At 45.3% G+C, this 24819-nt stretch overlaps 1 protein-coding gene across 2 annotated transcripts; it reads left to right on the forward strand.

Annotated features, from left to right (window-relative positions):
* Positions 1-9304: 9304 nt before the first annotated feature.
* On the forward strand, positions 9305-22846 carry HP1BP3 (heterochromatin protein 1 binding protein 3; the record flags this gene model as incomplete). 2 transcript variants are annotated; one of them, XM_082009428.1, is made up of 12 exons in its annotated part: positions 9305-9400; positions 9829-9931; positions 11357-11507; positions 11856-12015; positions 13083-13226; positions 13794-13874; positions 15523-15677; positions 16410-16500; positions 17181-17340; positions 19914-20025; positions 20992-21129; positions 21913-22846. In XM_082009428.1, 12 exons carry the CDS (start codon positions 9305-9307, stop codon positions 22196-22198), a joined length of 1677 nt encoding a protein of 558 aa, XP_081865554.1. In that variant the 3' UTR covers positions 22199-22846. The 2 variants fall into 2 exon arrangements, with proteins under 2 accessions (XP_081865554.1, XP_081865555.1); XM_082009429.1 differs by lacking the exons at positions 20992-21129; positions 21913-22846 and having other exon boundaries at positions 9832-9931; positions 19914-20283.
* Between the last annotated feature and the right edge of the window lie 1973 nt (positions 22847-24819).

Consider the following 24819-nt stretch of genomic DNA (forward strand, 5'->3'; position numbering starts at 1 on the left):
CGCCCGGGTACACACGGTTCCGACGGGGCGAGGGAAGCCGCGGAGCCCGGCGGGGCTGAGGTGACGGCCGGCGGCGGCCCTGGCCCCCTCAGCGCCCTCAGGAGGCGGAAGGCGGGAAACGCCTCAGCGAGGCGGCGGTGGGGGCGCGCGCCCCGCGCCCGCCGTTGTGTTTGCGGCGCGAGCGCGGAAGGTGAGGGGCGGGAGGACGCCCGCGCGGGCGGGACGGGACGGCGCCGCGCATGCGCGCACTCCCTCCTTCCCCCCCTCCCGCGCGCGACGTGGAGGCGGAGGGGAAAGGGGAGGGAGAGGACGGGCGGGGGGGCGTTCGAAAAATGCCTGCGGCCTCCCATTGGCCGGCGGCGCCGCCGCGGCCCGCCCCCCTACCGCGCGCCACGGCCACACCCCTCCGCGCTCCCGCCTCCCTCCGCCCCTTTGCCCCGGCCCCCCCACCCCCCCGCCGGTTCCCCCGCCGCCGCCGCCATTAGAGGGGCCGCTTTGTGTCCGCCGGGCCTGCTGGTGAGTCCCCCCCACCCGCCCGCCCACGGCGCCGCGGCGGGGAGGGGGAAAGGCGGCGGCGGGGGGGGCCGGGCCCGGTAGGCCGCGGAGTGGTGCGCGTGAGGCGCGGGGGCGGCCTGGCGGGGCCTGCGGAGGGGCCCGGGAACTCCCCTCAGCGCCGCGCCCCCTCCCTGACAGGCCTCGGGGAGGGGGGGTGCGCTGTCGTGACGGGTCGCGACACGCAGCGCAGACAAGGGTGTGCTGTCGCGGTGGGCAGCGCGGCCTGTTTCGCAGCCTCAGAGGCCCGCGGTGCGCCGGGCTCGCCCCCGTCCAGGCCCAAGGAGGCGGCGGCCCCGGCCCTTGGGTGCCGCCGAGCCCGAGGAGGTGCCCGGCTCCGCGGCCGGGCCTGACGGGCTGCGGGCCCCCGGCCCCTTGTCGTTTCTCACAAAGGGGGCGTGGGCGTCAAAACCGCCTCTCCCGTCCCGCTGACACCCGGTAAACACCGGCGGGTGTGCCCTGGGTCGCGGGGGGAAGGTCAGCGGCGGAAGGGGCCGATAGGGGTGCGGCGCGGTAAATAACCGCTGTTTATAAACTTAGGAAGTGCCTTGGCCCCCCGCGGTAGCCTTCCCGCGTTTTGCTTGCTTGGTTGCGTGGTTGGTTCCCCCCCCCCCGCATAAACTCACTTCATCAGAGGCTGGAGAAGTGCTGCCACTGGAGGAAAACCTCTGTCCAAGACTTCAGTGTGTCTCTGCTTCCAAAAAGAAGCTCTTTATCCCTCTCGGTGCTGCTAGAGATGGATATCGGCCTAAGTGTGAGACTACTAGGTGCTTCTGAGTTCCTCTCCGAGACCCTGGGGTGGCCACAGCCTGGTTAAAGAATGTTAATGACCCCTCTTTCCTAATTGCACACACTTCTCCATAGAGAAGGCTATTAAATTCCAGTCTGGAATGGGCCTCTTCCAGAGTGGCTTCCATTCCGGATTTGTTATCCTTATTGCCGCTCTGGACTGTGGTTTTGGGTTAAAACCTTGCAAAGACTTCAGGAGGGAGGGAGCAGTGTACCAAAATCTCAGCTGATGTAAATTTGTGTAGCTCTGGCCAGGGGGATACTGGGATACCGCCAGTGGGGCTCTACCAGCTTACAGTGCCAGATGACAGCTCCAAACCGGGGATGCTGGTCAGGACAAATCCTTCCTGCATATATTCTAACTATTTTGACAGTCACCGGTGTCTGCAAATCACAGGGGCCTGCTCAGCCTGTGTTGCAGGAGAAGAAGAGTTTGGTAATGTGGGATTGTGGGTGTGTTCGCTCCTTTTAAAGTGTAGCAGAGACTGACAGTTTGCTCATATCTGTAGCACTTCACAGATTACTCTTTTCAGGAGTCATACTTGGCCGCTGAATTATTTCTGGGTTAACAACTGTGTCACTTCTCGGTTCTTATCAGGCCCTTTGAGTAATAGTTGCACTCTGATTTCCAAGCATGTGACTTTTTTGTTGTTTGTTTTTACCATAAATAGTATTTTTAGCATATTCAAGAAAGAGTTGGCCAACAATCTTTGGCAAGCAGCTATCTTATTGAGAGGGGAAAGGTTCAGAAGTACTCATGTTTATAAACAATGTCACAGGATGAAGTTCCTCCATGTGAGGACAGTGTGCGTAGGGGGAATAAGAGGGGTAGAAGGTATCGCTGGTGAGCGTCTCTTCTGTTCAGTTAAAGAACAGAGGTGTTTTGATGGCGTGGGCAGGAGAGCACTTACCTTCCTCAGGAGGGATTTAAAGAGATGGGTGGATAGAGTAGGAAATCCTTGGAGATGAGGAATGGGTAGGGGAGAAAAAATACATGTAACTTCTGTTGGCGGGGAAGAATTTGGTGTATATGCCTTGAAAACATGTACTGGCTTTTGCAGCCTTTCTCCCCTTTACCTCCATGTGCCTCCTAATTAAGTAGCTTCTCAATGCATCGTGCACTTTCTGCAGGTAGTAGCTACTTGAATTATTTTTGTCTTCAGAATATCTTTTTCTCTTATGTTTTCCCTTTCAACAGAAGCTGATGTGTGAATCTTCTGTCAGTCATTTGTTACAAGTGACCCAGGGTGTTCCGAGGGTTTTTAACTTAAACGAGAGAGAATAAAAGAAGTTTTACATTGATGGGCTCTAATGTGAGGTGTCAGTAGATTTTTTTTTTTTTTATAGACTTCAAGGAAATTGTAGCTTTTATCGTGTATAGTCTTGTACTATAGAATAATAAGTGATGGCTGAATAAGCAAGAGTTTGGGAAGAGGATTTTAAATTTAATCCATATAAGCAAGGAGGATGTTGCCTATAAAAGGTTCTTACCCTGGTATATAAAGTTAGCAGCCTGAATTTTCATTCAAGTGTCAGTGATTTATTAAAATTCATAGCGTTGGATCCTGGAATTATGATATATCATCCAAGGCTACGAAACTTCCAGCAGTGGATTTTCATGTTGCTGTAGTTTTAAGTTTGTGACCTAAACCTGTTACAAACTTAAAGCTGAGCCCTGTGCACTTTAATATGGGCTATTTCATTCCTTAGTTGCCTGTGGCAGCGACAGTGTATGGAGAATCTGAATAGTGGACCATACTAGCCAAAAATTGTTCAAAACCTGTTTTCCCACAGAGGTTGTCACTGTTACAATCCTGAGCATCCTTGCGGAGAGGGATTAGACAGCTATGTAAGCAGAAATTCTGCATTGTGTTAATCCCTTAGCTGAAGTTTTTGTGAGTTTCTAGGTATGATGGTGGCATAATTTAAGTTGCACACTGCTTGGCTTTGGCTGTGTGTCTGGGGACATGAAGAAGAACTCCTCGGTGTAGGAAGAGAAGATAATCCAGGCCACAGAAATGATCTGCTGTTACAGTCTTCTGTATAGGTCAAAGATTGATGGAGAAAGAATCTGAAACCGATACTGTTTTTTATATTGAAGTAAGCATTCTTGGTGGTGAAGAATAGCGGAGGTGAGGCATGGGTTGTTACTTGTATTTTAGTAAACATCTGTTGTGGATGTCGGTCTCTTCTCCCAAGGAACAAGCGATAGGACGAGAGGAAACAGCATCAAGTTGTGCCATGGGAGGTTTGGTTGGGTATTAGGAAAAATTTCTTCACCAAAAGAACAGGAATTGGAACAGGCTGCCCAGGGAAGTGGTTGAGTCACAATCCCTGGAGGTGTTTAAAAGACATGTAGATGCAGTGCTTAGGGACACGGTGTAGTGGTGGACTTGGCAGTGCTGGGTTAACAGTTGGACTCAATGACCTTAAAGGTCTTTTCCAACCTAGATGATTCCGATTCTGTGAGATTGAGCTGACTTTGAGTTGCCGGTATTATATCCTAGCAGTGATGAGGTGTTGAGCTTGGTCCCAGGTGGGGAGGCAAAGCACCAATCTCACTGTAGTAATAGGCCTTTCCGCCCCCCCCTGTGAAAGCAGCATCTGTGTGTGTAGAAGGGCAGTACTTAATCTTTGTTTCACTCTCTAAAAGTCAACAGGATAGGCAAGGTGTAAGTGAGATTGCATTCGTGGTGTTTGGAGTCAGGGGTCCAAATTCAATGCTACCCTGAAAGGAAGATGTATCTTTAGACTTAGAAAAACCTCTCCTTTGGGTCTCTGTGCATAGGAATGCATTTGTTTGAAAACTAGAAGTGTGAAAGGTTTTTTGCTGTGCTCCCCTAATGTACTTGGGATTTGTTGTTCCCATCCTTAGTGCTGTATAGGGAAGGAGTGGATGGAAATAGAAACTGTAACACTAGTCAAGCCAAAGAATTTCTTGCCTGGCAAGTGGTGAGCTATTGGACCTTTGTATTGGACCACTATTCTTCTTTAATTGAAACAAGGTGGTTTATGATGCTTGTAGCAGCGTGGGGCTCAGATAGCCTGTAACAGATCTCTGGGAGGCTCAACCGCAAGAGAGTTGCAAATACAGCCCTTGTAGCTTAATCGGGAGGCACGCGATTGAAAAGTCCGCTTAACTAGGACACCTCTCGGGAAATCGATGCAGTGTGGTGTCTGTAAGGATCGGGACACTGACGAATGGCACCAAAAGTGATGGGAATGCCAGTTGTGAAGTAGCGCTCAGCCAGATGTGAAACAGGAGTGAATTTCCAAGCAGGTTGCCAAATAAGAATAAGTGGGAACTAACTCATATTCTGTATTCAGTAAGATATTTCATTCCTCTGCACGTTTTTAGGCTGTTTTAAATGACTAAATAGTACTGGTCTGACTTAATCAAGACAACAGGCAGCTCGGTGAACTGCAAAAACAAAAGGGAGATCAGTAAATGCTAGAACATCTTTGTGAAGCAGGCTGTGACAGGCGATCAGCTTGAAACCTTTAACAGACACAAAACTTTTAACAGACAGATATTGAGGGTTTTGCTAAGGTATCTTCTACGTGAGCTGGATTCTTAGGGAAGAGTTTTGAGGATTCCAAAGGGCCAGAAGTCTTGAAAACATTGGCCAGCTTGCAATTTAGAAGGTAATATTTTGTCGTGTTTGATTTGGATTTGCAATAATTTTAATGTTTCCTGTGCTTTTACCTGCAGCTTCCGAGTCATTTAAATTGCTTTTCTGCTCAGGACATTAAATAGTAGTAGATAATCACACAATAATCAATAGCCTGTTTTTGAAATCCAGTTACTTTGCTTTTTAAACCTTTCTGATAATAAACAGTCATCATTCTTGCTTGTGCTGCTTGTAAGGTTGGTGGGTTTGTATCCCTTGGCACCCTGGCTTCAAAGCTGCAAGAACATAAAAAACTTTTTTCTAGCCCTTTTTGACCTGACTTTTAGACTTGCATCGTGTACCGTATACCAAGTCGTGTCTAAGAGCACATCAATCACCGGTGTATGTGTCGTGTGACAGTAAGTGGACACCCTTAATGGCATGGGATTGGATATGCTTTCTCATTTTTCCATTGCATATTTGTTTTCAGTCCACTCAGCCAGTGCACCCTACTCTGTCCTTGTGACTTGGTATTTCCGGCAGCCTGACAGTCGGCTTGCCGTGTTCAAGACCTAATTTCATCCCAAAATATTTTCTCTTGAATGAGATGGAAGTCTGAGATAAGCTGGAAAATCTTATAAATCTTACGGCCAGCAGAAATTCAGAGAGTCAGCCAAACTATGCCTCAAGTTAACTTTTTATTTTTAGGTTCTCATGTCTGTTACATTGGTAGGGGGACTCTACTCTTCTGAACTGTTATCCAAAACGTGTGTGTCTTCCCCTGAAGCCTCCCTTTCTTTTTTCTTTTTTTTTTTTCCCCCCTAACAATGTGCTGATAGCTCATAAAGAAATTGGTATATTTTTTCATAATAGTTCATGGAAAGCTACCTGTACCTATGACTGTCTCTCGCCAGGCTGGGAGACTGGACGCTACCAACCATTCCCACTCATCTAGAACTCCAGAAAGTTGGGGGGTTTTGTTGCTTATCATCTCCTTGCTGGATTACCAGCTTTGAAATTACTAGTTCATGGTAGTTGGAGAACCTGTGAACCTGCAGTTCAAATGACCTGTAGGGAAATGAGTGTGAGTAGCTATGTGGGAGGTTACTATCTGCACTTTCGAGCAATTTTTTGAAAAGATTGGTGTCCTGATGTTTGTTTCATTGCTGCTGTGATTATTTTTTTCTGAGAGTCAATCAGATTTAAGTGTACCCGAGAGTTACCCAGTAACCACCTTGAGAACCCACATCCTCAGTTGATGGCCTCTTCCCACTTTATAAGCACAGTATTTGCTTGTTTGACATTTGTATAAATGCAAAATACAGTTACTACTTTTCAACTCTTTGTTATTAAAAGTAATGCTTGCAATCATAGCTGTGGTACTCATTTAAAGATGTCTTAGTATCCCATACATGAAATAGGGTGTCCAGGTAACAGCTGGTTTGGGCAACTTGATTTTTTCCATTAAATAAATCTACCATTTTATTTGGAGGGGGGAGCGAGAGGAGCCAGTTTTTCTGCATTGCTGTTGCAAAACCTGCTAGTCTCTATCTGTTTGAGAAACTAAATTCAGGCCTGTTTGTAGTTGACACTTCACACGTCCAGAAAACTTCTTTTGATCCCTCTTTGGAAAAAAATAGGCTAAGCAAGAGCAGTCCTTGAGCTGTGATACTTTCACAAGGTGGTGCTTGTGACTTTGCCCCTTGAGAACATCGGTGCTTTGAAATCAATAGGAGATTATCCTCCTGCTCCTTTGATTCCCTTGGCTTTTTGAGCGAGAGATGATTCACGTGTTGCAGAGGGAATCGCCAAGCTCCTGTTTGGGTTGCTCTGAATTTTCGCTGGATGATAGCTTACTTGCATGTATTGTAGGCACTGAAGTTATGAATTGTGTTGTGTTAAGGTTCACACTTGAGAGCAAGAAGACCTGAGTAGTTTATACTGTGATCTAAACAATGGGGTTTTTTAGAACTCGAGGAATTTCAAGTCAAAGTTGGGAGCACTATGTTTTCATGCATGTGACATGCAGGTCACACAGTTTAAAAATAAATAAAACCCACGACCAGGTCAGCCACAGTGCATGCTTGTATGTGTGTGTTAGTAATCCCAGGGAAAGTGTCTTTTGTAGCCCCCAACTGATTTCCCTGAGGATAGATCTGTAATTGGTTATTTTAGGACTCATTTCCAAATACTGGCATTTTTTTTAAAGAGCTTCAGGCTATGCTTGATAGGAAAACCATTTGATATTGAGCTGAAGCCTGGTGACAATTAGTAGTTTTTCCTCTCTCTTTCCACACTTGAGGGAGGAAGGTCCCATAAAATAGAGGGGGGGGGGGGGGGGGAAATGCTGGGCTGTAGTTTGTATGTTCCAGTTGGCCGTTAGTAGTATTTTCCCATCCTGAAATTTCATAAGAATGCTTCATTCATCTCATTTTGTTTTTGGCACGTGGTGTGTTTTGATTTTTCTGTTTTGTCTCAGAAGAACACATCCGGCACTCGTTTGCTTTTACTGGTGCCGAAACAGGGCTAGTTTACTATCATTTTTCAGAATGACTGTTCAGTGTCAAAGGAGAAGTCACAGATGTTGCAGAAGCAGATTGACTGCCTTTAGCTGTCAGAAGCGCCGCGTTTTGAAGGCGGCCAGCTAGATGAATGTCTTTTAGAGCATCTCCCCTGGAAATGCTGCCTAACGATGTGTCTGGTCCTCCTTCACCCATCAGACTGAAATGAAAGTCTCTTGGTCGGGTTGTGCCGTAGGTCTGTGCACCTGACGTGATGCCGCGCCCTACTGCAGCCGCAGGGGATTTAGTTTATTAATTTATCCGTTTATTATTTGGGGAGGAGATCTTGTAGGTACAACGATGTAGCCTCTTGCATCACCAGTCCTTGTGAACCATCGTATCTTAACACACATTCCCCTCGGCTCCTCTTTCACTGCTGCTGGTTTCTGGATGGAAACTACTTGTACAGCTCGGAGGTCTAACAAAAATGGGTTTTGGTTTGCCTGGGAAAATAACTGAGGAAGGGAGAATCCCTCCAATCAACGAGGAGTCCCCGCTGCTGCGTAATAAGAGGACTGTGCTTTTGGGCAAGAATACAGAGTAATAGGGGTGGTATTGATGTGGTACGGAGCATCCACCTCTGCAATGGAGAATGCAGTGCAAAGTGCTGAAACTGTGGTGAGAGTCATCTTGAAAACAGTGCCAGGAGTGATGTTAGGTCTCCATTCAAGAGGAAGACACTCAGGCTGGGGAAAAGTTAAAAGTGAAAATTTATGGTAAGTGTCTGCTTTCTCATCTGAGCAAAAGAAAACATCCAGAGAGGTAGAAGTTGGGAGCATTTGGCTATCCCTCTGTAAGGAAGGGAAGGCGGCAGTGCGGGGGTTGATCCTGCATGGAACCGGGGAGAACGGGTCCAGCCCTGGATTGCTAGAGGTGAGGTTTTGCTTTTGAGGTTTTTAAAGGGGGTGCTGAGAAGAGGACGTGAATGAGAGGTAAACCCTGTGTTTTGCCTCTCCTTAGGAGAGGCTGATGCAGGCGGATGGGCAGCAGGTAAGAAAGGCTGTAGAAGTGTAGTGGTAGTAAGGGGTGAGTCTTGATGAGGGTTAAACTAAGCTTAATCCATTCAGTACCTGTGACTGTGCAAGTGTTTGGAGGAGAGTTTTGCAAAGCTTTAATTTTTTTGTAGAAGGTATGGAGGCTGCTGTTTTGATGCTTATTTTCTTGTTCAAGGACTCCTTCATTTCTATAAATTGCATGGGGTTTAGTTTGGGAGGGGCATGGTTCAGGTCCCCAGTCTATGTATTTTGTGCCTAACAGATTTAATGGTTTAATTCCTTAGCTGATAGAAGCTGGATCAATGTGTCAGCTCCTGCTTTTACCCAAAGTGAATGACTTGACTAGTTACCTCAACGTCCTTAGGCACAGTGCAATGTCTGCTTTTCATTAATGCTTTCATGCTTTCTGTTTAATTTAAAGAGCCTTTTTATTCTTTCAGATATGTTTTAATGGAGCAGGCTGCAGGTCTGGCTTATACCTTTACCATTTCTGCTACATCCATAGCACTCAAGTTTCAAAGCATACATGTTTTAGTGTCTTTGTTGAATGCAAGTGTTGATTGTCAGTTATGTTAGTCATAAGCTGCAAGTCATTTATCCTTCTTTTCTTTTTAATCTTTAGTTTGTTAGATACATGGACGTAGATGTTTTTGTTTTGTTAATTTTCACACCACATCTTTTCTGTACTTTAGGTTGGCTCCTCACTGCACTGTGAAAACCATTAGGAAAAAGTCCTTGGGGTTAAAACCTGGGGCTCCACAGTGTTACCTGCACTTGGGGCTAGAAATTAATTTAAATGGCGACTGATCTGTCTGAAGCTGAACCCGTGCATCATAAGGCGCTTCCACTCTTAACGGGAGCTCAGCTGATCCACACGGACAAGTTAAGTGAGGTAGGGGCTGGCCCATTCTCCAAGCTTGCCCTTGGATCAGTCCTTGACTTCCAGTCCTGCTGAAGGTTACTCGGTACTCTTTTTCCCCTGCTTGTAGGAAACTCAATTGGGAGTCTAATAAACCCTCTAAGCACTCTCCTTCCCCATCCCTGCTTTCCCTGAGATGTTATATTTGTCAAAATCCTCAAATGGTCATCTCACTTAATTTGAAAAAAAAATTCTTTCTTTTATAACTAAAATGTGAAACTGTCCTCTCCTAGTATGCTTCGAAGAAGCTGGCTTGAGGGGTTATTTGTCTTTTAAAATTCTGAAAAATCCAAATGTAACCAGAATATTTCTACATATGCTGCTTGATTTACTTTAATCCCATTTCAAAGACTTCCTGATTCTTTCCAGTGTCTGTACTGATTTTTGTATACTTTTTCTAGAAAGTTGAAGACGACACAATGCCGATCCGTCGCTCAGTGAATTCTTCTTCCCGGGAAACTCCTCCCAAAAGCAAACCTGCTGAAGGTGAAGAGGTCAAAGCGGGTACGGTAATAGTTCTACAGTGGATTGTTAATGTATATCCAAACATAGCCGTGTGTTCTGAAACTCCTGAAAAAACCTTACTGCCATGATTGAAATATTATTAATGCTTAGCTTCTTTTCATAGGCTTTTCCTGGATAATTGGGAAGTTGTATTTTGTAGCCACTCTTTTCAGTGTGAGCCCATTTGTTTCGTCCTTCATATCCTGTGGCAAAGCTCCAACGCTCCAGACATGAAAATATATCTAAATATAGCCCCTTTTAAGCATGCATATTCTTTAGAGTAAAGGTAGAAATTCTGAAGTTTCAGTAGTGTCAGGAAGATGGGTTGAGATCAAAAGGTGGAGTTAATGAGTGGAAAAACAAAATATTTAATCATTTTTTTTCTTTCTTTTCCTGAACAAAAGGATTTTACCACAATGTGACATAAAATCTAGTCTGATATTAATGTGTCTTGCTCTGAGCAGCTTCACCTCAGTTTCTTAGAATGTGTCATTTCAGTGTCATATTCGGTTAGTTTCGTTGACTTTGTTCTCTTTGGTGTCACAAATAAATAACATATGAAACTAACTACTAATACACTGCGTATTTTAAATGCATGATGCATCCATGGGAAAGCTATGCACAAGAACGTAGCAGGAGTGCTTAAGCTTCTTCTCAGAGACAGAGAACCTGTCTACTGTGTGGTAGCCAGCTCTTTACCCAAAAAGTGGGTAATGGCAGTTTATATGCCTCTTATCTAGTAGGCAGTCCAGCTTCGAAGGCCTGTTCTCAGCTAAATATACTGGAGTTAATTTGCTTGATAAGTTGACTTCTGACTGGATTTGATCCTGCTGATAGACAAGTGCTTCTGCAAATGCATGTGCAATCTAAAGTTTTGCCACGTCTGGAAAAAATGTGATCGAATGGTTAAAATCTGTCAGGTACCACAGTGCGTGGCACAGAAACAGCGGTATCTGAAGACTAGTGGGTCATAAACAAAGCTACTTGTATGTATCTATCCAAATTTCTTGTAGAGATGTATGATTTTGCACCTTTCCGAGTTAAAAACATATAAACCTCAACTAGTGTTTCATGGTACTGATTTCCTCCTCCCTTCCCCACGCAGGCGCCTCTGGGGGATGATTGCAACAGGAACTTCTGGAGTTAAGAGGAGAAGACTGGGGGAATTAGTTCATTGTGAAAATGCTACGTGATGTTGTTTGGAGTTATTCTGGCATTTGATGGCTGATTGCACCTTATTGAAGCTCTTTCAGTAGTTTTGTTCACTTCTGAAGTTACATTCAAATCACCTGTTTAAATTAGAGAAATTGGGGGGAAATAATGGGGGGGGGGTGTTCTTAAGCTTTTTTTCTTTCCCCCCTCTGCCTTCATGAAGAATAGAGACTAGTTTTAGGCAGTCACTTGGTGCATTTTCACATCTTTTAGATGCAGAAGTCACTTCTGAGGAGTCTGCCTCTGTTGAAGAAGAACAAGAGAATGAAACCCTGCCTGCTGCATCCAGTGAAGCAGAACAGCCAAAGGAACCTGAGAATGAAGGGAAGGGGGAAACAAAGTCCTCAGAAGAAACCAAAAAGGAGTAAGGCTTGCTTAGTGCTGAATTCAGGAATTTGGGTAGGATTCTGAAGAAAGTGGTGTTCTAGAGATAGAAAAGATGGTGGGAGAGATGGGGAAAATAGGGTGGGTCCCTTAAGATGCTCATATTTCTGAGGAAAAAGCTACCAATCAAGTGTAGCTGCTGTTCTAGAACATGTGTGAGGCTGAATACCAAGATAGGATCTTTTTTTTTTTTCCTATTAGAAACATCAAAATGTTCTTTCAGTTATTTTCAATGTCAAATGTTCTGGGCTTTTTGTTGGTGTCGTTCTGCTTGTTGACTTGTTTTACAGTGTCTTTTGTCTTACTATTGCTTTGTATTTTTTCTAAGCGAGAAGGATCAGTCTAAGGAAAAGGAGAAGAAGGTGAAAAAGACCATTCCTGCGTGGGCTACTCTTTCTGCTAGCCAGCTAGCTAGAGCACAGAAGCAAACTCAGATGGCTGCCACCTCACGTCCCAAAATGGATGCTATTCTAACCGAGGCCATCAGGGTAAGCAGGAGACAAATGTTGCTTTTGTTCATCTGTCACAAAGCAGAATAATTTGTGTGCCTAAAATCCACAGTTTCGGCTTGCTGATGGTACAGATGATAGTGCTGCCTGTTAGCAGGAAGCTTACTGTGTAAGACGTGTATGCTTCTGCCTGGAAGCCCATGGAGCTGAAATGTGAGTCCATGGGGATGATGAGGGGCCCTGTAGGTTATTTCTTTGTTTAGAATGCTTCCCTCCCCAATTACATTATTAGAAACAGCTAGGATGACATAACCTGGTTGATTGCTGTCATCAGTTAATTTGGTGTGCCTTCTAGCCATATTTAACTTGATTTAGCTTGATTAATCCATCTATTTGATAGGCGCTTTTTTTTCAGCGTTAACTGATTCTAGTTCAGGACAGATGGAGATACTGTAAACTAACATTCCAGTGTGGTGTTGGTCTTTGTTTAGTGTATCCCTCCTGTTTGTAAGAGAAGACCTGTGCAGTTGTAGCTGGGCTCCTGCTCCCCCCTTGAGGCTTAGTTCACGCACGTCGCCTTCACAGAAGGCCTGGGCTCCACCAGCCTTAATAGCAAGATGGCCTTTCCAGCTGCTCTATCTTCAAAACATGAACTTAAACTTTGGGTTTTTTTACTAGTTTACTAATGTCTGTCCTCCATTTTCTTTAAAAAATAGCAACTTGTTCTGACTTAACGATTACTCTGTCTGACATTAGTAAAATGACTTACTGGTTGTGCAGTGTTGGTTTGCCAAAAGGGGGCTATATTTTGTAGTAGCATGTAGTGTTTATGCCATTACTTGCAAGTGCTTCAGAATTGGGGAGTAGTCGATCTGTGCTTGCTGTGCGCTTTTGTGTTGTCTGCCCTTCAGCTTCTGAAGGGGAAAGTTAAGTATTTTGTTAGTCATATCTTATACTCTTGAGTCATTGTGGGGAAAAGGCCAGCCCTGGCATCCCGTACTGATGTGCTGGCCTGTATGCATCAGTTCAATCTCTGTTCTTCCAGTCCCACAGCAAGATAATTTCAGTGCAGGTGGTTTCTACTAACCTTTTGCTTCCGTTTTCAGGCGTGCTTTCAAAAGAGTGGTGCATCGGTGGTTGCAATACGTAAATATATCATCCACAAATACCCTTCCCTGGAGCTTGAGAGGAGAGGCTATCTTCTAAAGCAAGCATTGAAAAGGGAGCTGGAGAGAGGAATCATTAGACAGGTAAGAGTTGCTTTGTGGAACAGCACTGGAGGGGGTATTACTGAATTACATAGGAGTTTAAGAAACCCTTAGCAGGTTTCTGGGGTGATCATGTTCTCCCTCGTGGAGGCTGATCACCCTCTGTCTCCACTTTGTTAGACACTGACAGAATTTCAGCATTGTTGTGTCAACCAGACGCTTTGTGCAGTTGTCTTTTGTGCAATTTATGACCGTTTCTTAGTGTTGTGTCATACGGCATTGCAGCAGCATGTGTCTTCAAACTGAGTCCAGCAATGTCACTTGCTGCAGCAGCATGTTTCTTTTAACGCTGTAATTTATGCCTGTGATATCTGCTAGGGTCTCCTGGTCAGGACAGCAGAGTATGTTGTTAATGTCTGGCTGTGGTTTCTGATCTTACTGTGTCAGTGGTGAAGTCTTAAGTGTCAGTGGGTTCAAATCAGGCTTCTGCCATAACCAGGGTGACGGTGCATTCAAAATCTGCATAACGATGTCAATTAGTCTCTTTCAGGTTGTCATTATTCTGAGTTACTTTTGTTAAAGACTGAAATGGACTTTCTTTCAAACTAGGTGAAAGGAAAGGGAGCTTCTGGGAGCTTTGTGGTGGTGTCTAATGCAGGAAAAACTGTTCCAAAAGCCAGAGACAGAAAGGTAAGATGGATCATTTTAAACAATACTCTGAAAAATCTTGCACTGAAACACGTTATCCTATCAAATGCAGCCTAACCTCAACCCAAACAGTATTCTCCTCCTCGCTGTACTTCTCCTCCCCAAGTACTGTAATTAAAACACCCATCCCACTAAAATCAGAATCAGAAAGCTAGTATGAGAAATTAAAACCAAGTAGAATAATCAAAATCTTCGTTTTACGATGTTTACGTTAAACCCCTAGGCTTTGGTTCAGAGGCAGAAAACTGAATAACCATGAAGTTCCTCTTCTGTCTTTACCTGGTAGAGAGAGATGCCTCTCAGGTATTGTAAGAGAGCTTCATGCTACTGCTGTTTCTGTTATATCTGTTGCGTGGATAAATGGAAGACTTCAGTCTTCAGGACTGTCAGATGAACATTTTTCCATCAGCTGTGAGGGCAGAGGGAGGAAGAAGAAAATGTCCTAAGGCTTCTGGACAAAAGCTGCTGATGTTGGGTGTATATTGTTCAGAGGTAGTAAAATGTGATGTGTTTTTTGAGCCTAGTCTTCACAATAGGTCGTGGTTCCAGCACCACTGTTCTCCACTCCCTGCTGCGCTGGGCATATGAAACGCATTTCTAACACTGCAGTTACAAAATGCTTAGCTGGAAATACCGATCCCCTTGCAGCTTAGACGGGTGAACCCGGAGAGTATTGTAATGCCTTGGTGCTTATCTCTTGGCTACGGGGGAGACCAAAAGTCCTAAAACTGAAGGAAACAGTGACGCACTTGGTGTGAGGGCACTGAAGGAAACTAATTGCAGTGTAACTTCTTTTTAAATAGAGCTCACTGGCTCCACGAGAAGTTTGAGCAAGGCACCTGATAACTCCTAACACATCACTTTTCTTGTCTGCATCATATCGGTGTCTTTGTTTGTATTTACTCTCTCTCTGTTGCAGCAGAACAAATAGCTTGCTTTTGTTTTGGTAAATTCAGCTAGCAGTCGAGCAGCTGTCTGGGTGAGCAGCACCCTCACCCATTTGCAAAGCTGCTGTTCAGCATCAAAATCATGAAACTTCAGCACATTTCCCTGCTGTCTTTTCTGTATAAAGAACAGTCTGGTTTTTTTTTTTTCTGATCATCCCCCCCCTCATAGTAACACAGGGATGGAGGAAAATTCAGGAGAAGGGAGTGTTGGCCTCAATCAAGATTTCATTCTGTCAGGAGAAAAAAAAAAAAAAGGCACTTCTGTTTAGCTGTTCATTTTTTGGGAAGATTTTGACCTGTGTGAATGGGTCTTGCTTTTGATGGCTTTTGTGTTTCATATCAACATGTATCATTTTCACCTGTTTCATTGAAGGGTAGCAGAGGAAAATGCCTGTAGAAAGAGGAAGGAATCCATTAAAAATACAGGTGTGGTTAAATACTCAGCAATTTATATTTGTAAAACTTTCCTAAGACTCGTATGAAAATTCCAGACAAATTTGCTCGATTTTTCCTTAAACTGCTACTAAACTTTTTAAATTGTTAATTTAAAGAGCTGCTTTACAGAACTTGATTTTCCAGATCCGTGGCCAGTGTCAGGAGCACTTCTGCCCACCTGTGCATTGCTAGTTCGGACAACCCAGAGTTTTAGGCCCCACTGATGCGTAAAAGTATGTGTATTTCAGAAAAGCACTTCCGCTTCGACTGCAGAGCAACAAGTCAAGCTGGAAGATATCCTGCCGCTCGCTTTCACCCGCCTCTGTGAGCCGAAGGAAGCTTCTTACAGCTTGATCAAGAAATACGTGTCTCAGTATTACCCCAAACTCAAAGTAGATATAAGGTAGGTGCAGGAGGATGCTTTTGCAAGCAGAGCTCCAGAGGGGCAGTGGAACGCAGCCTTCATCGGGCTTTGCCTCACTTCACAGTGATTCAATTCAGTGTTTCAGCAGACTGGCGGGGCTCTGCGTTGTAGAGCCTGCAGGAAAGGTCGAGGAAAAGCTGTGCCTTTTTCTGCATGCCTCCACACCTCATCTTTGTTCCTGACGCTGACATCAGCATTGCTCTAGGCATCTCCATCCTTAACCAAAACCAATCCCTTTAGCTGCATAGATGTGAAGGCCTCTCCTTGGGATCTTGTTCCACTTGGTTCTGGATGCTTGAACCAGCACAAGCTTACAATAATCCTTAACTTTGCCCATACGGAGCAGGTCAAGGCTTGGGGAGGAAGCAAATCTTGGAAAACTCTGTGCATCATCTCTTACAGGGGCTTGTACTCATTGCCCACCGAGTCCAAATGTGCTTTTCAAAATTAATAAATCCTTCCAAGCGAAGCTTGTCTGTTTCTGGATACGCAGTGACACCCAGAAAGCATTGCAGTTGAATTTCCACTAACATACATTGTTCTTCTCATGCAGTCAGCACTTGCTGACAGATCTCCATTTAAAATGTCTGTATGTAGGCAGATACCACTTGTAAGTACTGCTCTACTCACACTCTGTATAAAGCATTGTTTCTCTCTTTGTTTTTTAAGCTGTCAGTGTGTGTCGTAAAGCTTTATCCTCCTGTATTTCAGACCCCAGCTGTTGAAGAATGCCCTGCAGAGAGCTGTAGAGAAGGGCCAGTTAGAGCAGATCACAGGGAAGGGAGCGTCTGGGACATTCCAGGTCAGAGCCAGAGTTCATCTTATTTTGTTGACTGTACTGACCACAAGCCTCGGATATAAGTTAATGTGCCCTCTCCCTACCCAGTTTCATTGGGTACGCCTTTCTTTAGCAGCCTGTCATATTCAGGAGTTGTCACGCTATGAAGCAGTAGGACTCTTATTCTCCTCTTGGTCTACATTTCTGGAGCAGCCCCCTTCTTCCTTGCTTAGCATGCTCCACACTGCTTCAGCTCTGACTCACTAGCACAGTAGGGGAGATGGTGGGGTAAGCTTTCCTTTCCATCACTAATTGTAAGTGCAGTAGGTACCCCAGATGCCTGCAACGTCTCTTTCTCATGTCTGTGCCATAGAAGCCTCTTGGGTACATTTGGTCTGTGGGCTGGAGGAAGATCTGACTTAATTCCTTCCCTGAGCGATAGGCCCTTAGCTTGCCACATCCTTGCAGTGTATTTGGGGAGTAGGACAATGTGTTACCGATAAAAAGCACTCCAGACCAGTTGACTGAATAGGCCTGTCCTCCCAATTAAAGCTGGGAAAGCAGCGTTCCCTGTGCAGTGTTTTAATATAAAACATATCTGTGCTAATGCAGGAGCGCCGACCCACCTGGTGCAGAGGAGCTTGTCCTGACCTGGTTTGGGAGAATTTTGTCTTGATGCTTTTCTCTTCCTCCTTGGAAAATAGCTGAAGAAATCAGGGGAGAAGCCCCTGCTGGGTGGGACTCTGATGGAAGATGCCATCCTGTCTGCTATTGCGGCCATGAATGAACCGAAGACCTGCTCCACCACAGCGCTGAAGAAGTATATCCTGGAAAACCACCCAGGGACCAACTCCAACTTCCAGGGTAAAGTACCGATCCGTGAACCGCTTCTCTTTTAGGTGCTGAAAGAGAGTCCTGCAGCTGCAGATGTGTCTGTGCAGCACCTTTAAACTATTCTGTTGAGCTTGCTGCGGATCTGACAGCTGCTCAGCTCTTTGTGCTGCGGAGATGCTTGGTGTTTTTAATTCCCATTAGTTCCTTTCAAGCCTGACAAAGGCTGGTTTCTGAGACATAATGCATGTTTCTCTTGTCTATAGCATGTTCCCAGGAAGGGGGGATAGTATTAAAGTACTTTATTGTTCTTAAATCATCAAGTTGATTTCATCTGTCCTCTCTGTTTTGAAAGGCTACAGCTTGGCATAAATGCTGTTCCTAGTTGCTTTTTATTTAGAGAAGTTGCATAGTCTGACTTTCAAAAAAAAAAAATCGTGAGCACCCCTCTTACCGGTTTGTTTGAGGTCCTTCTTTGGCTCTCATTTCAAAAGGTCAAGCAAGTGAGGAGAAAAACTAATCTTGTTATATTTTGTAAGGGATTTGGCATGTCTTTGTTCCCAGGAATGACACTAATGTCTGTTTTGACTTTTGCATTAGCAGAAGCAATACTGACAGAAACTTTAAAGTAGAACTTCCAATAGCTTATTTGCATTATTTGGTCCGAGGCCTGATGCAGTTGTTTAGCTGAGGAGCTCATTTGAAGCAGGATGAGCTTGCAATGGTCTCAGCTGGAGTCGAACCTGAAAGTAGATCAGTTTGTTACTGTGGTTTCACAGTGCTGGTGCCATCCCTCAGGACATGGGGCCGGAGAGGAGGTTGCTGATCCTGCACTCTTCACCTGGAGCTGAAGCACAGCATCAGCACTGCTGTCTGAGGCAGAACTCGTCGAGACAGAAGAGCGCCGGTTCCCTCACAGCAGTGTGGGCTAAAGAAGTTGCCCGAGGCCTTTTGCCAATTAGAGACTGATGTCAAGCATGACTACTTAATCTTGGGGCAGGGAAGAGAGTTTCCAGGCTTGCTAAGCCCTTGCGTGATTTTATTTTCAGGACCACTGGAAATTACCCTTGTCCTTAGAGGCCTGTGTTTAGCCAGCCTCCAGCGCTTGTCAGTCTTGCAAGTCAGATAAGGAAATTTCAGCTTGCAATCTGTTGTTTTCTTTCTCCTTCCATTACATAAAAGGAATTTTGATGATCTCTGCTCTGTTTTAAGAGCAACCGGAGGAAGATCTGGTGAGATGTAAAAGCAGACGGGTACGCACTGCAGAGCCAAGTGCTTCGGCACTCCTCCCCATTTTATACCTTGTACTTATAACTGGACTTGACTGGAGTCAAATCCTTTACGTGCTGCTATTGATCTTTGATACCCAGACTAAAACAGCCTTATGTTTTACCTGTTGCTCCTGTTGATGAAAGTGTGGGGTTTTTAAAGAGCTCTTGAATTATGACGATCCTAATGTTGCCACACTAGTAATTTAATGGATACAATCAACTCAGTTAGCTGTGCAAGCTCTTCCAGTGCCATTCAAAGTAAAACATTTCAGCAGAGGTAGCCAGTAAGCTGGTGAAAATATGGCTCTGTCCCAAATGATTCTCTTGCTGTGCAACGTCAGTTCTTGATAAAAGCCTGTTTCGGGAGTGTTGAATAAGTGTCTGGAGTGGATACTCTTGCATTAATCGTACAGAATAGATTCAGATGACAGTTCAGCCAGCATGTTTCTTTGGATTTTTCTCTTTCCACTCCTCAATGTGGAATGTGCTTGGGGACAGGCCTTGCTTTTCCCTTGCTTTGGAGAAGACTAAATATGTAAATAGTCCCTCTAATTCAAGCTGAAAATGGTTTTGAACTTCAGCCCTTCGCCAGAGACAAAAATCCCCTGTACTTGCACAGTTTCGGTTACAATTCTTACACGGTGCACAGTGGGACAGAAGAGTGGAATCAGAAGTGCATTTGTCATATTTCTAGACCAAATATTTTTCCTTTTTAAAAAAAAAAAGGCAAAACAGAATGAGGAAAAATGCACTACATACTAAGTTTAAAACAGGAGGAAGGCAAAAACAGGGTGAAGACTTGTTTTAAAAAACACTTTGGAGAACAGGCTGGAGAAAACTGAGACTTGGGTTAAGTTTGGACAGAAGTAGTTACATGGCGCTGTTGAATGCATTTATAAAGGAGGATCCCTAGATCGTGACGTCAAAAACCTGCACTGTTCTTGACTTCTTCCTTTGGAGCATTTAAAGCCACGTTTACTAAGTGTTCAGGAACAACCACTTGTAACTTCTTTCTGGAAATTAACTGCGAGACAATTTCCCTTTAAATAAGACATACTAAAACTTCTATAATGCAGTGGTCTAGCTGTCCCCTACACAGCGCAGGTGCTTTTTGCTGAGTGCAGAAAGAAGCGTGCGGTGATGTCTTCACGAGTCTTGGGTCTCCAGTTCCAGGTCTCCAGGAACCTGTTTCGTTCCTCTGCAGGTGTCCTGGTCTCATCCTGACTCTCCATCTCTGATTTCAGAGGGCACTGCAGAGAGCAGTAAGGTTAGACAAGTGGATAAAGATAGTAACACGACCTTTCTCTGATTTTTTTTTTCTTTTTTTTTCCACAGTTCATCTACTGAAGAGAACCCTGCAGAAATGTGAGAAGAACGGCTGGATGGAGCAAATTTCTGGAAAGGGCTTCAGTGGAACCTTTCAACTTTGCTTCCCTTATTATCCTAGGTAAAGAGCTTGGCTGTAAAACCACGGTCAAGATGAGTGTTGCATTGGTCAGCCAGAGAGCAGTGCTGAAGTTCATAGGCCAGCCTCGTGATCGCAGGGAAGTTTGTGGAGGGTTTAATAACTGATGAACTGCAACGTTGTCACCCATACTCTAGATAATGACACTACTTGGGTAATGACTGTGAGTGAGCACAAAACTGACGTCATTAGCAAGGGAAGCTTTTAAGGGCAATAAAAATATTGGGCTCAGTATGACAGAGTACCTGAGAATGATGCACCTTTTTTTTTTGTAGGATGGGGGCTATTTAAGCATTCCCATGCTAAAACAAATTCACGTGAGCAGGTAGTGTGGTGGTGGTCTTAACATGAGGATGCTTATAACAAGTAGGACCCAGCTGTTTGCCTTTCTTGATGCCGATGTGGAGGAGAGGTGGGAGGAGGGAAGATGACCTAGATTAGCTACTGTGAGACTAAAACAGCCTTTCTTCTCCTGCTGTGAGCGTATGTTGTGCTGGGCCACGTGGAGCCCAGGGATGGTGACTTAGTGTCCCACGAAGAGCCAAATGGCAGCGCAGTCATTAAAATCTCTGCTCCTCATCTTCTTTTATTGCATACAAAGTCCTCAGTGGCTTCAGCTGCCTTCAGAGTCACTGAAGTCTGATCTTGTCCCTTTGTTGTCTGCCTTCCTGCGTTTGCACAGAAGGAGCAACGAGGAAGAGAACTGGAGAAGGGACAGCTTAGGGCTGGGGTGTTCCTGGTGACTTCTGCCATTGCAGAGACTAAATAATGTTGGGCTCAGACAGCAAACACAGAAGTCTTGGGGTATTTCTGGATTAGGCTTAAAGCTGTAACCTCACAGGCGGATGGGCAGCAGTGCCTGATGAGAGCCAGGGTTACCCAAGGCTTTCTGACCCTCAAGTTGTACCCTTAGGATTAAGTCTCACTCTGACAAGAACCCTCTTGTAGCCCAGATGTGCTCTACCCAGAGAAGCAGCAGGATGAGGACTCTGAGGAATCTGATGAGGAAGAAGAGGAGGAATCTGAGGAGGAAGAAGAATCTGAAGAGGAGGAGTCTGAGGAGGAAGAGCCACCACCAAAGAAGAGGTATGGCAGCATGAGGGATAAATGGGCTCCTTTGGATGAAATAAAAGTGGCTGTCAGAGCTGTAGAGCACACAGGCTTGTCTCTTGCTGTGGTGGTTTGTCTATAAGGCTGTTGCTCGGGAGGTGTTGGAAGAAGATGTTTCTAATTGTCCCTTGTTCCAGAGAGAACAATCTCCCCCATTCCATAATTTGAAGCTAACCTCTTTTTCCTCCAGATGTGAAGAGAGCTTGTATTTATTCTTTGTAATGCCGTTAGTCTCCTAGAGGTTGCCTTTTGCGCTTTACAAAAAGTGTGACATTTCACATGGGACTCTTTGTATTTAATAAGTGTTTCCTTAGGAAAACTTCCCTACAGCATTATTTGCAATTCCGTAGCCAGCTATGAAACCTGCCTTACTCAGAATGTGGGTTTAAGATAAGTATTGTTCATTAAGTAATAAAATTCCGTTTAGAGAAAAGAGAGTGCTTCGGTCTCTGAATTGTTCTGACGATTGACTTTGATTCTTTGTCATTATTTTTATGTTTATCTGCCTAACGAAGGAGTTTGAAACCTTGCTGGCAGAGCACTGTGTGGATTGAGAAGTGCTTAGTGTGGCCAGATCCACCAGAGGAATTCTTGCTCTTTTGGGATTTAGCTAATGAAATCCACTGCATAAAGGAACATCCGTGGTAAAGAACAAGGATGCCAAGATCTGCCTCATTTATGCAAATTGACGACAGCAGCTCTGCTCTGGGTAGCATTTGCGCCTCCACTGAGATCTTGTGCTGTCTCTCTTTCTGACAGGATGCAGAAGAGACCGCCTCCAAAATCACGGAGCAGGGCCCCTCCGATGAAGCGAAGAGAGTCCAAACCCAAGCCAAGAAAAACCCCCGCAGCCCGCCGGGGGAAAGCAAAGCCCCCTCCCAAGGTTAAAACCCCTGCTAAGAAAGCCAAACCAGCAGCCCCAGCCATCAAGAAACCCTCTGGTGGCAGCTCTTCCAAGAAACCAGCAGCCAGCGGGAGAAAGGAAGTGAAACCCTCTGCCAAGGGCAAATCCACCATGAGGAAATCTCTTCGGGCAAAAAAGTAAAATTTTTCCACTTGTCAGGGAATCCCATGGTCAAATCCACAATCTTGTTTTATAAGTCAACGTGCATTTGTATTTTAGTTCTGATGCTTAAACACTTCTTTAATTTTTATTTTTTTTTTTTTTCTTGAATGATGGGGAAAAAGCTGAAAACTAAATCAAACCAACCCGAGCATTTGTTAGATCTCGATGCTGTGCCTCGTGCCTGCCCCTCCCCTGGAACAAGTCATCTTTAGTTTCTGCAATAATTTTAGGACTTTTCTAGGACATACATAATCTGTACATTTTTATGGCGTTCCTCTTGGGTTTGGGGGGGAGGGTTGGCTTTTAAAAATTCTTCAAAGAAGATCTTTATATCTTCAGACAGCAGGAACAGGATGACTGGGGGAAATGTGATTCTTAATGAGAAGGTACAACGGCAGAAGAGTCCTCCCTAGATCCCCCTGCATGACGAGGTTCTTAACGCTTCTGTGAAGAAGCAGTGTATATACAGCACTTGCACTGAGTCCTGGAGGTGCTGCTTTCTGCTCGGCCCTCAGAGCGACAGGCTGAGGAGGCGGCGCGTTCGGCTCCTCCAGACCAGCAAGGTTTGTTTGACGGTGAGTCAGATCGTCAGTAAACGGAGGCTGCAGCGTCTGCTCGTCGTCTGATGCCCGAGGGTCTCCAAAAGGGGTAGTTCTCGGTTAGGCGGGTGATTTGAATTAGTGTTTCCATGCCACATCTGTTACCTTAAAACCAAAATATATAAAAGTCTTCTTGAATCCAACTTTCATATGTTTTTAAGAGATGAAGAGCCTGAGTTTTGTCACCTCTTGTTTACCCTTTTTTTAAAGAAAAGTTGGAGAGCTATACAATTGCTAATGTAGAGATGTTGATAAGTGAAGAACATGCAGTTTGCTAAAATAAAATGAAACTAGATTCCAGGCCTGCTTTGTGTGTCCTTTCTCTTCCTCGTCACAGCTTTCTCCTCCGGGAAATGTAGAGAGGAGGGAATTACAGTCACGGTGGAGTGCTGCAGAGGCAAGTCTTTGTTAAAAAGTACATTGCCAGCGTGAAAGACTGGGGCTGTTTTAGCCTGAGCCCCTGCCAAGCTCTGTAACTGGACGGACTTGTGACCTTTTTCTTCCCCATTTTCTCTGCTGACAAAGGTGAGCAAGAAGAAAGCTCAGTTTGAACCTCTTGCTGCTCCTCTTCTCCCTCTGCCCCCCATCAGTGGCCAGTGGGGACAAAAATATCGTCCCCGCTCTGCCCTGCTCAAACAGAGCAGTGCCCGCATTCAAAACACACTCCACCGCGTCACCAGCTCTCCCTTCGATTGGGGCAGCGTCGGTGATTCCGATGTGACCCGACAGTCTTTTCACTTAATCTGCTATTTGGAAAGAGCTTTGCACGTACCGTGCCGAGAGAAGTTACCTCACATAAAATGCAAAAAAGGAGAAAATAGCCTTACTGAAGTTGTTCTTTTCAGTTGCTGTCCCAGTGTGCAACCCTCTAACAACTGGGAGTTAAAAAAATTCTTACAGAAATGCCCTAAATTGTCCCCAGCCCTGTAACAAGGGTGCAAACAGCAGGTTAAGGAAAATTACAGTTGATGGGAAATTGAGAGTGAAAGCCCTGATGAAAGAGTAATCTGCAGGGATGTAAAGCAATTAGAAACATTAGTTAATGGCTCTTTCCCAGGGATACTTGTACTGAAACTGGGGGTTTTGTTGGCATTTTCCTGCAGGCAGGCACTATGGTGAGCCAAATTTGAAAAACCACTTCTCTCATTGACAGGATATTGATGGGGACGAGGAGTCCTTGCCCAGCTGTGGGGCATCACGCAACCTCCCTCTTCCCGGTACCATTCCCACACCACCAACCCAATGGATACTTGTTAAAATACAGGTCTGGCTAATAGCGGTTTTTTCGCACATGAGCATAGCTTAATTTTGCTGCAGGGCACCTCGAATTAGACAGTTGTGCTAAAAACAGCCATTAGCTCCCTTGGTCATCGCCAAACTCTTTATGGTTGTGGTTTTAATTGCTAATTAGGTGATTTCTGCACACCAAGCCAAAAAAAAACAGCCGCAGGTCTGGTTGCATTTATTCTGAAGGACCGATCCTCTCCACCGCGTCACGTTCCGGCGAGCAGCAACCGGGATGGAACGGGACAGTCTCCAGCCCACGTCGGCATTGCGGGCAGAGCAAGCGGCTGCTCTACCGCCCGTTTGGGAAGGTTCGTACCAGGTCTGCCGCTCGCTCTTCTCCAGTCTCTGCTTCCTGGCCAGACTGGTCTCCGTTACGTTATCTCTTCAGCCCCATCTGTCCTGATTTTTTTTTTCAGGTTTTTTTTTCCACCGTTTCTACGCTTTCGACTCTTCTGGCAGGCTCTGCTGGGGCAGCTCACGGCATCTCGAAGCAGCTGGCGCTGGCAGCGGCCCAAGGTTTGAATGCCGCCGTTTGGGACCCTTTTCCTCGCACGCTGGGGAGCACCGGGGCACAAGACAGGGATTTTTGGATGTACCCTGAGGGGTTAAACCCCATTTCCTCCCCAAACTGTTGCTTCACCTTTCCGGGAGCCAAGCACATCCGTGGGACTAGGGGCAGCTTTCGCTTCAGCCCCGTGGATTTAGCTGGCTGCA

The sequence above is a fragment of the Phaethon aethereus genome (assembly GCF_964289735.1).
Source record: "Phaethon aethereus genome assembly, chromosome: 21".
NCBI classification, from domain to species: Eukaryota; Metazoa; Chordata; class Aves; order Phaethontiformes; family Phaethontidae; genus Phaethon; species Phaethon aethereus.